The 12,776-nt window shown below is 72.9% G+C and overlaps 1 protein-coding gene across 1 annotated transcript in view; it reads right to left on the minus strand.

Annotated features, from left to right (window-relative positions):
* The window catches only part of LOC308190280 (SCO-spondin-like), a 38,255-nt gene that overhangs the window by 19,654 nt on the left and 5,825 nt on the right, over positions 1 to 12,776 (minus strand). The window contains 37 exon segments of the mRNA XM_080581397.1: positions 31 to 156; positions 268 to 397; positions 472 to 594; positions 751 to 930; positions 1,337 to 1,400; positions 1,402 to 1,502; positions 2,414 to 2,540; positions 2,542 to 2,585; positions 2,708 to 2,836; positions 3,177 to 3,441; positions 3,443 to 4,126; positions 4,398 to 4,525; positions 4,616 to 4,834; positions 4,968 to 5,081; positions 5,214 to 5,268; positions 5,385 to 5,544; positions 5,614 to 5,764; positions 5,837 to 6,019; positions 6,142 to 6,279; positions 6,362 to 6,514; positions 6,961 to 7,198; positions 7,313 to 7,404; positions 7,484 to 7,606; positions 7,776 to 8,012; positions 8,185 to 8,370; positions 8,453 to 8,683; positions 8,828 to 9,228; positions 9,339 to 9,432; positions 9,519 to 9,668; positions 9,799 to 9,908; positions 10,014 to 10,141; positions 10,264 to 10,466; positions 10,555 to 10,689; positions 10,773 to 11,029; positions 11,096 to 11,190; positions 11,646 to 11,826; positions 12,414 to 12,666. Coding sequence (XP_080437523.1) covers positions 31 to 156; positions 268 to 397; positions 472 to 594; positions 751 to 930; positions 1,337 to 1,400; positions 1,402 to 1,502; positions 2,414 to 2,540; positions 2,542 to 2,585; positions 2,708 to 2,836; positions 3,177 to 3,441; positions 3,443 to 4,126; positions 4,398 to 4,525; positions 4,616 to 4,834; positions 4,968 to 5,081; positions 5,214 to 5,268; positions 5,385 to 5,544; positions 5,614 to 5,764; positions 5,837 to 6,019; positions 6,142 to 6,279; positions 6,362 to 6,514; positions 6,961 to 7,198; positions 7,313 to 7,404; positions 7,484 to 7,606; positions 7,776 to 8,012; positions 8,185 to 8,370; positions 8,453 to 8,683; positions 8,828 to 9,228; positions 9,339 to 9,432; positions 9,519 to 9,668; positions 9,799 to 9,908; positions 10,014 to 10,141; positions 10,264 to 10,466; positions 10,555 to 10,689; positions 10,773 to 11,029; positions 11,096 to 11,190; positions 11,646 to 11,826; positions 12,414 to 12,666 — 6,388 coding nt within the window.

The raw sequence follows: 12,776 nt of genomic DNA on the forward strand, positions 1-12,776 counted from the left end.
CGGGGCCGGGCCCCCTCCCCAGCCCCACACCTGAACCTCTCCTGCGTCCCCACGCCGCAGCTGCGGTCACAGGGGGTCCACGGCGACCAGGCGGACCAGCCGCAGGCGACGGGACAGGCCAGGTCCTCGCACGTCACCGCCCCGTCCAGGCACACGCTGGGGACAGAAGCTGGGCTCAGCCACGGGGACAGGGACGAGGAGCGGCCACGGGGCAGCACGTGGCAGGCAGGGCGCAGGCAGGGCAGGGGACGCGTCGCTGCTGCTCACCACTGGCTGCAGTTGTCCCTCAGGAAGACGTGGCCGGGCGGCCAGCGCTGCTGGCCCAGGTGACAGTGGCACTGGCTGGCGTTGACGCAGGCGCCCTCCTGCAGGAAGAGCCCCAGCGGGCACCGGCAGCCTGCCCGGCGGCACCGGCTCAGCCCCACTGCGCCCTCACCGGCACCCCGCACCGCCCCCAGCCCCGTCGCTCACCCTCCTGGCAGGGGCTCTGGCAGCTCGCGGTGGCACTCAGGTCCCCGCAGGCTTGGGGACAGGGGGGCACCAGGCCCCGCGCGCAGTCCCCTGCCCGCACCAGCACCATCCCGGGGCCGCAGTCTGGGGGGGACGGAGGATGCTGTGAGGGTGGGGTGCTGCCCCGCGCCACCCCCCCACCGCACATGTCCCCGTGCCCCAGCGCAAAGCCCTATCCCCATCCCTGTCCCCGTCACCCCCACCTCCATGTCCCCCTCCCGGCGTCCCCCCGTCCCCTACCTTGCGTGTCCCCGCAGGGCTGCAGGTTGCAGGGCTGGCTCTGCAGGGCCTCCCCGGGGCAGGGCTGGCCCCCGTTCTTGGGCGGGGGGTCGGTGCAGCTCCGGGTGCGGCTCCGCACCCCTCCCTGGCACTCGGCGTCGCAGGGGGACCAGGCGCCCCACGCAGCCCAGGCGCCGGGCACTGGGGGGCAGCGGGACGGGGGCACTGGGGGCACTCCCTGCCCACCCACCCACATCGCCCTGCCGTGGCCCTGGCCCCCTCCAGCCCGGCCACGCCGTCCTGGCACAGGCTTGGGACGTGGCACAAACCCCCCGCCATGGCCCCCCCCCATGACCCCCCGCTCTATCTGCTGGGATGGCCATGCCTGGGGGCTGGCGTGCAGGGATGTGCCAGCCACCGTCCCGTGCCACCACTGTCCCATGCCACCATGCCCCATCACTATGGGGTGCCTCTGTGCCACACCGCGCTGCCCACCACCCTGCCATGCCGCACCACCACGATGTCCCCACCACCCACCCCCACCAACCCACCCAGGACAGGCCCCCCCCCCCCCCCCCAGCAGCGTGGGTCCCGTGGGGGCCGGTACCTGGGCAGGCGCGCAGGAAGCAGGAGCGGGTGTCGAGGTGGGGGCGCAGGCAGGTGCCCCCCGGGCAGGGCGCCCCGCAGCACGGCCCGCTGGCGGGCGGTGACCCCCAGCCCGCAGGAGCGGCTGCACTCGCTCCAGGCACCCCATGGGGACAGGATGCAGTCAGCTGGCGGGGACAGAGCGGGGTGAGGGCTGCCCCGGACCCTCCCCACGGCTGGGGCTTGTCCCCATGGGGGGTCCCGCAGGGACAGAGCCTCTGCTCAGCCCTGCTTGGTGTCCCAAGCCCAGTGTCACCAGCCCCAGTGCCACGAGCCTGGAGTCTCCTGGGTTCCCCAAAGGGGCAGAGGGCTGGAGCTGGGCAGGCACAGGATGCTCTGGGTTGAAGGGACAACCCTTCCCCATTCCTCAGCACAGCTCCCTCAGCCGCGTGCCTTCTGCAGCACCCCATCCCCATCCCCAACCCATCCCCATCCCCACACCATCCCAACCCATCCCATCCCATCCCATCCCATCCCATCCCCATCCCCATCCCCATCCCCATCCCATCCCCATCCCCCTCCCCATCCCCCTCCCCATCCCATCCCCATCCCCGTCCCCATCCCCATCCCCATCCCCATCCCCATCCCCATCCCCATCCCCATCCCATCCCCATCCCAACCCATCCCCCTCCCCATCCCATCCCCATCCCCATCCCCATCCCATCCCCATCCCAACCCATCCCCCTCCCCAACCCATCCCCATCCCCATCCCCATCCCCATCCCCATCCCCATCCCATCCCATCCCCATCCCCCTCCCCATCCCATCCCCATCCCCGTCCCCATCCCCGTCCCCATCCCCATCCCCCTCCCCATCCCATCCCCATCCCATCCCCATCCCCATCCCATCCCCATCCCCATCCCATCCCATCCCCATCCCCATCCCCATCCCCATCCCCATCCCATCCCATCCCCATCCCATCCCCATCCCCATCCCCATCCCCATCCCATCCCCATCCCCATCCCCATCCCCATCCCATCCCATCCCGCCCAATCCCATCCCAACCCCCCCCACGCCCCCCACCCCCCGTCCCCTCGCACCGCAGCCGCTCTCGTCGGAGCCGTCGGCGCAGTCCCGGTGCAGGTCGCAGCGCTTGGCCAGGGCCAGGCACTCGCCGGTGCCGCAGGAGTACTGCTTGGGGGAGCAGGTGGGGGGGGGGCCCGGGGGGCCAGAGCAGGGGGGCTGGGGGGCTGCTGGAGGCGGGGGGGGTGCCTGTGGGGCGGGCAGGGGCAGGGCTCAGCCGGGGGTAGCGGGCAGGGCCGGGGGGCTCGGCAACCCCAGGACCTCTCCATGTGGGCTCTGCGGAGGTGTGGGGGGGGGCGGGGGGGGCTCACCACAGTGCACCTCGTCCGAGCCGTCCAGGCAGTCGGGCCGCCCGTCGCAGACCACGGCGGCATCCACACAGCCCAGGACATCACAGGGGAACTGGTCCCAGGGGCACAGGAGCCGGGACAGGAGCAGCTCTGGGGGGGGGGGGGGGAGACAAGGGGCTGGGGGCGAGCCCCAGGGCAGTGCCTGCTCCCAGCGGCACCTCTGGGCTGTCACCTCCTGCCCCATAAATGCCCGGCCCCGTGGGACCCACCCCATGGCACACCCTGACCCTACACGCTCCCAACCCTACAGGACCCCTGACCCCATGGCATCCCACAGCCCCACAGCCCCCCCAGCAGCAACCCGGGGAGCTGTCCCCATATTGCCCCAGGGACACCCCTGTCCCCATCCCACCCCCTGTGGTGCCAGGGGATGGGGAGGTTGTGTGCCCCCCCCCCCCCCCGGGGCTGACATTGAGCAACGCCCCCTTACCTGCCGCTGTCGGGGTGGGGACCCTGGTGGGGGGCAGGGGCAGAGCAGGCAGTCCCGTCGCGGGGGGTGTCACGGTCACGGCGGCCGTGCCCGGTAATGGGGGGCTGGCAGGGGGTGGCACCCCGGGGGACACAGCGGTGGCGGGGACAGCCGGTGGCCCACTCGTTGCTGGTACCAGCACAGCGGGGTGGGGGGCTGCGGTGCCGGCTGCAGTGGGGGGCTCAGCGGGGGGCTCAGCAGGGAGCAGCCTGGCTCCTGTCCCCGATGTCCCCTGCGCACAGGGAGACAAGTGTCACCCGCTGCCACCCCCTGCGCCCCATCTTGTCCCCCCCCCATCCCCAGGGCTCACCGCTGTCGGGGGGGCTGGAGGCGGCTGCGGGGTCAGCCCCAGGATGCCGGCGCTGGCGGGGGCTGGGGGGCTGCAAGAAGCAGAGCCGGGCAGTGAGGGGTCCCGCACCCCAAACCCCGGCTCCCTTGGGGGCACAGGCTCCGAGGGGACCCCAGCAGTGCGGGTACCTGGCAGGATGGGTGGGCGTTGCAGTGGTGGGGGGCTCGCAGCCGGCCTCATCGGCACCCCCAGCGCAGTCGGCGACGCCGTCGCACCTCCGGGACGCCCCCACGCAGCCGCCCCCGCACCAGAACTCGCCCGCGCCGCAGGGTGGTGGGGTCGGCATCGCCGTCACCGTCGCGGTCACCGGCAGCACCCCGAGCGGGGCAGGGGGCACTTTGGGGAGGGGGAGAGGTGGGCAGGGAGCAGGGGTCCTGGCACCGGGGGGGAGCCCCCTGCAGCCCCCCCTGGCTGCAGTACCTGGCGGGCAGCCCAGCAGCTCGGCCCGGAGGACGATGCGGTTGTGGAAGCGGCGAGGGAGGATGCGGACGTGCTGCGCCTGCACCATGCGCCCCAGTGGCTGCACCGCCGGCGTGATGGCGTCCCAGTTGCCCTGGAAGAGCTGCGGGGAGAGCAAGGGTGCAGGGCTGGGCAGGCAGGGGTGCACCCCCATGTGTGCCCCCGTGCACCAGCACCCTCACGTCCAGCCCCCGCGCACTCGCATGGGTGCACGCCGAAGGTGGAAGGAAGGTGACATGGGGTCACCGCCTCCCTGGCCGAAAGGGGACGCTCAGAACCACTTTGGGGGCAGCTGAACAAGCCCCGTTCAGCCCCCCGTGCACACACACACACGCTCACACGCACTCACACACACACGTGCACACATGCAGCACCTTGGGCTCTGGCCGGCTGCTGGTGGAGACCTGGCGGTAGTCGTGCCAGCGCATCCCGTCGGTGCTGAACTGCAGCTGGAAGGCGGTGACGAAGGCGTCGCCGGCACCTGCCCCCTGCAGCACCACCCCTGGCGGCAGAGACGTGGCACACTGTGGCACCAGCACCCGCGCGGCGCCCGGGGCAGCGGTGCCGGTGCCGCCCGGCACGCAGCACCCACCGGTGAGGTTGGTGGGCTGCAGCAGGTCCAGCTGCAGGAAGGGCGGCTGCGAGGGCAGCCCGGGGAAGACGTCGGCCGGGGGGGCCCAGCCCTGCAGCTCCTGCCCCGGGGAGACGCGGTGCAGGCGGGCGGCGGGGGCCGGGTGCTCCTCCTGCGCGGCCGAGGCGCTGAAGCTGCTGTCGGGCAGGGAGACGACGCCCAGGGGGCTGTAGCAGGGGTCTGCGGGCAGCGGGAATGGGGTTGGGGGGAGCGGAACCGGGTCAGGCCCTGCTGGGAGGTGGTGACGCCGCATGTCCGGTCCCCAAGGGGACACGCTGGCCCACTGTGATGTGTGAGCGGGGGTCTCACGTACCGCCCGGGGGAGGCAGCGGGAAGGTGGCCAGCGGGCTGCTGGGGGGCTCTGCCGGCACGCTGGAGGGGGCAGGCTCCGTCGTCAGCTCCGTGGGGACAGCCGTCACGTTGCCACCTGCAGCGGGGACAGCCGCCGTGCAGCACCCTGGTACTGGTGGGCACCCGGTGGGAACGCAGCCCGGCCCCCCAGCAGCACCCCGAGCAGCATGGGGCCAGGCCCCCCCTGCACCCCCAGCCCCGGGCTCACCTGGCCAGGCGCAGAAGCAGCAGGAATCCCCCTGGCCCTCCACCAGCACCTGGCCCTGCACGAGGGGACCCCGTCACCACCGGCGCTGTCCCCCCGCCCGAGCGCCATGGTGGCACTGCTGCACCCCTCCCCTGCACAGCGAGCCCGGCGCAGGCCCCCCGGGACCCTCACCTGCGGGCAGCCCCCGGCGCTGTGGGCGCAGTAGGGCGAGCACTGCACCTGCGGGCCAGGCAGGCACTGGCAGACGCGGCAGGGCCCCGAGCGCCAGCGGTCCCCGAGCGCGTGGGACCGGCCCTGGTGCTCGCACGCCTGGCACGGCTCCGTCTGGCACCTGCGAGAGGGGACGTGGCGGGGACCTGCCTCTGCCACCACCGCCCGTGCCCGCTCACCGTGGCCTCACCTGCGTGCCTTGCGGTAGATGCCGCGGCACTGCCGGCCAGCCCCGTGCTTTCCGGGGTGGCTGGGGCTGCGGAAGGACCACTGGATGCTCTGCACGCCGCAGGGACCCAGGCACTCGCCCCAGGGCGACCAGGGGGACCAGCTGCAGCTCACTGCGGGCACAGAGGGGGGTGAGAGGGGCACCCGGCGCCCTCCCTGGTGGGGGCACAGGGCGTAGGACGCACCGGTGCAGGCGGGGTTCTGTCGGCAGCGCCGGGGCTGTCCGTCCAGGCAGGTGCAGAGGCGGCAGTTGAGTTTCACACGCTGCCCCGGCCAGTAGCGCTGCCCCTCCACCTCGCAGCGGCACTCCCGCGGGCGCACGCAGCCCCGCTCGCCATCCAGCACGAGCCCCTCCGGGCACCAGCACCCTGCGGGAGGGTTGCAGGCGGGTGGGTGGGCACCCCACAATGAGACCACCTCCCCCGAGCCCAGGAGGTCGCGGCATCGCTGGGGAAGGGGTCGGTGCCACCCCCGCGGCTCCCGGCCTCACCTGGGGTGCACGGCTGCTCCCGGCGGCACTGCGCGCGGCTGGCGAGGTCAGCGCAGGACGCGGGGCAGGGGGCGCAGGGACGGTGCTGCAGCCCCCCGGGGCAGGCGGCGGGGGGGCACCCATCCTGCTGGCACGAGCCTGGGGCAGAGGAGCGGGGTCAGGGCTGTGGGAGCCCCCGGCAATAGGAGCGGGGGGGATGAGGTGGGGGGGGGTCACCCACCTATCTCCAGGGTGGCGGGGGCCACGGCGGGCAGCGCGGCGCAGGGCCGGCCCCCGTCCCGGGGGGGCAGGCAGTGCCGCTGGCGCACCACCACCCCCTCGCAGTCCCGCGTGCAGTTGGACCAGGTTGCCCACTCGCTCCAAGCGCCGTCCACTGCAGGCAGAGGGAGGGGTGAGGGGTGAGGGCAGGCAGCCCCGCACAGCACCACCCTGCCCACAACGGGACCCCCCCCCCCCCGGTAGTCTCAGCTTTGGGACCCCCTTCTCAGCCCCCCCAGGCAGCCCTGGCTGTGGGAACCCCACTGGGCACACCAAGCAGCCCCCACATCCCCTGGGCAGCCCAGGTCACGGGGCCCCCCAGGTCCCTTGGGCAGCTGCAGCCATGGGAAGCCCCCCCACAACAGTCCTGGCTGTGGGACCCCCCCCAGATCCCCTGGGCAGCCCCATCAGTGGGAACCCCCTGGGTGTCCCCAGCAGCCATGGACATGGGAACCCCCCTGGGCATCCCCAGCCATGGGAACACCCCAGATCCCCCAGGCACCCCGGTCACAGGGATTCCCCAGACCCCCCGGCCCCCCGCGCAGCCCCGCGCCCACCCACCGGGGCAGGCGGTGCTGAAGCAGGGCCGTGCCTGCGTGGCCTCGCCGGGGCACTGGTGCAGCACGTCGGGGGCCTGCTGGCTGCAGCCCCGTGCACGCAGCTGCTGGCCGGGGCCGCAGGAGCGGCTGCAGGCGCCCCAGGGTGCCCAGGGACCCCAGTGCCCGCAGTCCCGCTCGTCCGAGGGCACCCAGCCTGAGGCCGCGTCCCCGTCCCCGCAGTCTGGCAGCCCGTTGCACACCTGCGGTGCATGGCGATGCTGAGCCCCCGGCAGGGCAATGGGGACGACCCCACGGGGCCCCCACCATGGCACAGGGAAGGAAGGGGGGTGGGGGTCCCGGTCCCGTGGCCGTACCTGCTTGAAGGCGATGCACTCGCCGTCCCCGCAGGTGTACTCGGTGCAGGGACCCGCCGTCCGGTTCCTCCCCTCGGCGGGGATGTGGCCCTCTGCAACAGGGACAGGGGGGCTGTGAGCACACGCCTGGACCCCCAAGCCCCACTACACCTCCCACCCCCCTTCCCTCACCGCAGGCCAGCTCGTCCTCGCCCTGGGGACAGTCGAGGCTGCCGTCGCACACCCTGGACGCATTCACGCACACGCGGTCGTTGCAGACGAAGTGCCCCGGGCACGGCGGGATCTGTGTCGAGCCTGAGCCAGGGACGCAGCCCCGTCAGGTGTCACTGCACTGGGATGGATCCCCTGCGCCCCTCTGGGGACCCCAGGGGGCAGCAGAGCCTCGCTGCCCCCCCCTCCAAAAGGATCTTGTCCCCCGGAGAGCACCCCAGCGCCCTGGGGACGGGGACCCGCGGCGCCTCACCGCAGGTGTCGGCACTCTCGTCGGAGTGGTCGGGGCAGTGGGGGACGCCGTCGCAGAGGTGGCCGTGGGGGATGCAGTGGGCGCCCAGGGCGCAGGGGAAGTGCCCCAGCCCGCAGCTCCGGTTGCAGCCCAGCTCGTCGCTGCCGTCCAGGCAGTCGGCCTCGCTGTCGCACAGCCAGCCCCGCGGCGTGCACTCCCCGCTCTGGCACGGGAACTCGTAGGGCCCACACGCGGGTGCTGGAGGTGTCACCCCGGGGTGCCACAGTGAGCAGGGACCCCACGCACGGTCCCCACGTGTCACCCCCGGAGCTGCAGGGGGCAGCTCTGGCCTCTCCATCCCAGCCACGAGTGGGAGCCCCCCCAGACAGCGGGGACATGGGGAGGTGCAGGGGACACTCATGTCCCTCACCTGCTGTGCCGTTGGCAGGCGCCGTGGGCAGGTGGGCAGGCACGGCAGTGGCCCAGGACACGATGCAGCGTGCGGGGCTCTCGTCCCAGCCATCCCTGCAGTCCCAGACGCCGTCACAGAGCTTTGCCTGGCCGATGCACGAGCCATCGGGGCACGGGAGCTGTCCTGGGGCACAGGTCACCCGGCCTGCAGGGAAGGGGACAGTCCCCAGGGGCGATGCCACCACGGCGGGCTCAGCCCCGCGGGCAGCACAGCCACGTCCCCTCACCTGGGCAGAATGCCTCGTCCGTGCCAGCCGTGCAGTCCTCTGTCCCGTCGCAGACTGCGGCCAGGGGCAGACACAGGCCGTCGGGGCACTGGAAGCGGCCGGCGGGGCAGACGCAGTCCCGCTCATCGCTGAAGTCCCCGCAGTCGTCGTGCCCGTCGCAGCGGTGTGGGTAGGGCACGCAGCGCCCTGCTGCACAACGGAACTCCCCGGTGCCGCAGGTCGGGCTGCAGCCTGCGGCGACAGCGGGCAGACCCCCCCCATGGGGCAAGGACCCCAGGGACGGGGGGGTTGGGGCACCCTCACCACGGGGCACGGGAACATGCGGAGCCATCCCCAGGGTGCGGGGGAGCCGCAGACCGTGCTGGGGCCGCTCACCTGCCTCATCCGAGTCATCGGCAAAGCCGCAGTCCAGCTCCCCGTCGCAGACACGTGCCCGGGGGATGCAGCGGCCGCTGGCACAGCGGAACTCCGGGGGGGCGCAGGCGGGTGGGGGGCAGCCGCTCTCGTCCGAGCCGTCGCTGCAGTCGGGCACGCCGTCACAGCGGGCGCCCCAGGGCACGCACTGCCCGCCGGCACAGCGGTGCTGGTGCGGGGCGCAGCGCGGGGCGCAGACCTCATCCGAGCCATCCCCACAGTCGTCCTCGTTGTCGCAGAGCCAGGCGCCCGGCACACAGCGCCCGCTGGTGCGGCAGGCGAACTCCGAGTCGGGGCAGCGGGGCTGGGACAGGCAGGGCTCGGCCGTGGGCGCGCATTGCCACAGCCCGGCCGCGCACGTGCTGCGGGGTGGCCGTGGCTCAGTCCTGGTGCGTGGCGCCCGCGCGCCCGCCCTGCACCCGGTGCCGCGGCAGCGCCAGGGACAGGGACACCCCACTCTCCCCCCACTCACCAGTTCCTGCAGCCCTGCTGCACCCCGGCGCCGGCCGGGAAGGCGATGCCCTCCCAGACACACGGGCACTCGGCGGGGTCAATGCAGCTGCCCTCTGCCAGCAGGGAGGAAGGGAGGTGTCAGCAAGCACGGCGTGGGCCAGCCTCATTTGGGGCAGCCCCCCGGCGGCCCCGTGCTCACCGTGCAGCACCTTTCCCTCGGGGCAGAAGCAGCCCTCCAGGCATGACATGGTGTCGCAGTGCTCGGGCAGCTCCAGGCCGAAGTTTTGGCAGGTCTGGGGGCAGGGGGGGCCGCAGGCGCTGTACTCCTGCCCCCCGTCACACTGCATGGCTGCAGAGGCAGGGGGCGTGGGGGTGTGGGGGCCGTGTCCTGCCAGCCCTGGGGCGAGCAGGACCCCCAGCCCAGGCTCTCCCAGCCCGGACCCCCCAGCCCAGCCCCGGCGCTGGGGACGGGGACTCACGGCACAGGTCCTGGCTCCTCCAGCGGATGTGGATGCCGCGCTGGCCGCACTCCTCGGCGTAGGTGGCAATGGCCGTGCACAGGCACTCGCAGTCCCCCCCGGAGTCACAGCTGCCGGTGGGGCACAGCAGGATGGTGCTGTGTTGGGGCCGGGGCAGGGACAGGCACGGGGGCTCGGGACCCCCCACCAAGGGGCGGCTGCAGCCCAGCACCTACCCGCAGGCATCGAAGACACACCAGTCGTAGAAGCGCTGGCACGGCACCTCGTCGTGGCAGGGCGCGAAGAGCCGCTGCGTGAGGATGCTGCAGCGCTTGCGGGCCCACGTTGCCCGGTGTGGGTTCTCCTGAGGGGCAGCTGTCACCACCACGGGAAGGGGTTCCCCTCCCCACACCATCACCCCCAAGCACCTATCCCACCCCCACCAGCCACCCGCAGCGGGTGCCTCCATCCCGTCCCCATCCGTACGGCGCAGGGGTGCTGCGTGTCCGCGCCGTCCACCTCGGGGCAGAGCAGGCTGACACGCCAGGAGTTGCCGAAGAGCTCGGCCGTGGGCTCCAGCACGCCCTGCCGGCTGGCCAGGTCGTTCTCCGCGTCGCGGTCGAAGTTCCCGCAGAGCCCGGCCACCCGGCCCCGGTGCTGCGGGTGCAGCCGGACGTACACCCGCGTGCCTGCGGACGGGATGGGGCATGGCTCCAGGCAAACCGGGGGCTGATCCCGCGTCCCCACACGGGGTCCCGCGTCCCCCTGGGGTCTCACCTCCGTCCCAGAGCACCGCCAGCCCCAGGCGGGACAGCAGGAGCAGGAAGAGGCCGGCTCGCTGCAGTGTCAGCCCGTTCCCGCTGTAGGCTTTGGGGGGCCGCACCGAGACCCCGTTCACCGTCACGTCCCTCCCTGCAGGGCAGCGGGGCTGTGAGGACGGCCACCCTCCCCCCCCCCCGCATCCACCCCTCCTGCACCGCGGGGACACCCCTCACCTCGCAGCATGTGCACCACGGTGTTGCCCAGCACCACCACCACCGACTTGGTGCAGGTGACACCGCTGGCGCCGCAGGGCACGTTCTCGGCGGTGACGGTGAAGAGCCCGCCGGCCTCGCGCACCAGCACGTACTCGCAGTCCCCCAGGAAGGAGAAGGCCTTCCCGTCGAAGGTGATGTAGTGTGGGTCCCCCGTGGCCACGCAGGTCCCCGCGCAGTCCTCGCTGCCGCACCGCCACCGCTGCCGGTGGCACACGCTGGGGGCACGGAGCTGAGCGCGGGGCCGTGGCAGCCCCGCGCTGCGGTGCTGGGCCGGGGCTCACCAGGTGTTGCAGTCCCTGACGATGGTGTCGTTGGGCTGGTACAGCCGCCCGCTGTGCTGGCACGGACACTCCTCCGGGGGCACGCAGCGCTCGTCCTGCAGGCATCAGAGCCGTGTGAGACCCCGGGGCTGATGCGTGGGGACAGCCGGGCACGGGTGCCAGCAGACAGGCTGGGAACTGCCCGGCTCCTGCTGCCCCCCAGGGCCCTCTCCAGCCCCCGATGGCCCAGCTCCCCAGTGCCCCACGTCCTCAAGACCGAATTCCCCAATGCCCCATAACCCCAATGCCCCATATCCCCAGCACCCCGTGCGCCCTACACACAGCTCCCCAGCACCCCACATCCCCCGCACCCATCTCGGTGCCCCACACCCCCAATGCCCCAGCTCCCCAGCACCCCACAGCTCCTGCACCACGCTCCCCAACGTCCTACCTCCCCTGACCACCTCCCCAGTGCCCCCCCGTGCCCCATCCCTGGGCCTCCCGGTCCCCAATGCCCAACCCCTCCTGGTGCCCACCCACGGACAGGGCAGCAAAGCCAGGGGGCACCCACCAGGAAGACGGTGCCTGGGGGGCAGACGCAGCCGTCAGCAAGCCCCGGGCAGGTCCCGTTGAGCTCGGTGTTGTCGCAGGTGCGCAGGCAGGACCCCACAGCATAGACCAGGTCCCCGGGGCAGAAGGCGGCCTCGGGGCAGGGGGCGTCGGTGCAGCTCCAGGCGCCTGCGGCGCAGACGCTGGGGTGGGCAGGGGGGGCTGCAGTGAGGGCCGGCACCCCCGTGTGGGTTATTGGCCGTGGGGAGCGTGGGATGGGTGGGATGGAACAGAGGGGTGGGGTGGGTGGGATGGATGGGACCCCCCAGCCAGCCCCGTGCTGGGGTCCACAGCATGCCCAGCACCCCTGGGACCCCACGAAATGCTCTTCCCAAAGGGAGGTGACCTTCAGCAGCACCCAGGTCCCCACACTGCTATAGGCTTGTCCTTAGCCCCAGGATGGCAGCTGGACCCTGGAGCTTGGTCCCCAGCCCCAGCAGAGGGCTGAGGACAGCGTCTTCAGAGGTGACACCGGCGCCACGTGGCGGGGACATTCAATGAAACCCACCTATCCTGCCGTACCGTCACAAACAGGCCATAGGGTGATTTCATCAGGTGTCTCCTGCCACCACCTCACACCTCCAGCAGCATCCTGCCCCTGTCGGGTCCCTGCTGCCACCACGTCCCCACGGCTGTCCCCTGGAGCAGCCCATCGCCCCCCCAATGACACCGGAGCCTGGGATCATCCCAGCCCTGGGGGGACAGAGCCCAGGGTCCCCGTGGCACGCACCAGGCGTTGCAGCCCTGCCGGATCTTGCTGCCCGGTGGGTAGAGCTCGCCGCCGTGCTGGCAGGGACAGACGTCCTTCGTGACACACTGCCCGCCGTCGTCCAGCACCAGCCCCTCGGGGCAGTTGCAGCCGGAGACGCAGAGGCCGTCGAGGTCGGGACAGGAGCCGGCCCCGTCCAGGCGCAGGTCGGCGCAGGTCCTGCCGCAGGGGCTGCTGCACTCCTGGAACACCTGGCCCCCGCCGCACTGCGCGCCTGCAGGGACGGACGCGGTGCAGTGACTGAAGGCGGCCGCCCTGCCCTGCCCTGCACTGCCACATGAACCCCCGGTGCCCGGCCCCATAATGTCCCATCCATCTTGTTAT

The sequence above is a fragment of the Anser brachyrhynchus genome, assembly GCF_964034855.1.
Source record: "Anser brachyrhynchus genome assembly, chromosome: 2".
In the NCBI taxonomy this organism is placed as follows: domain Eukaryota; kingdom Metazoa; phylum Chordata; class Aves; order Anseriformes; family Anatidae; genus Anser; species Anser brachyrhynchus.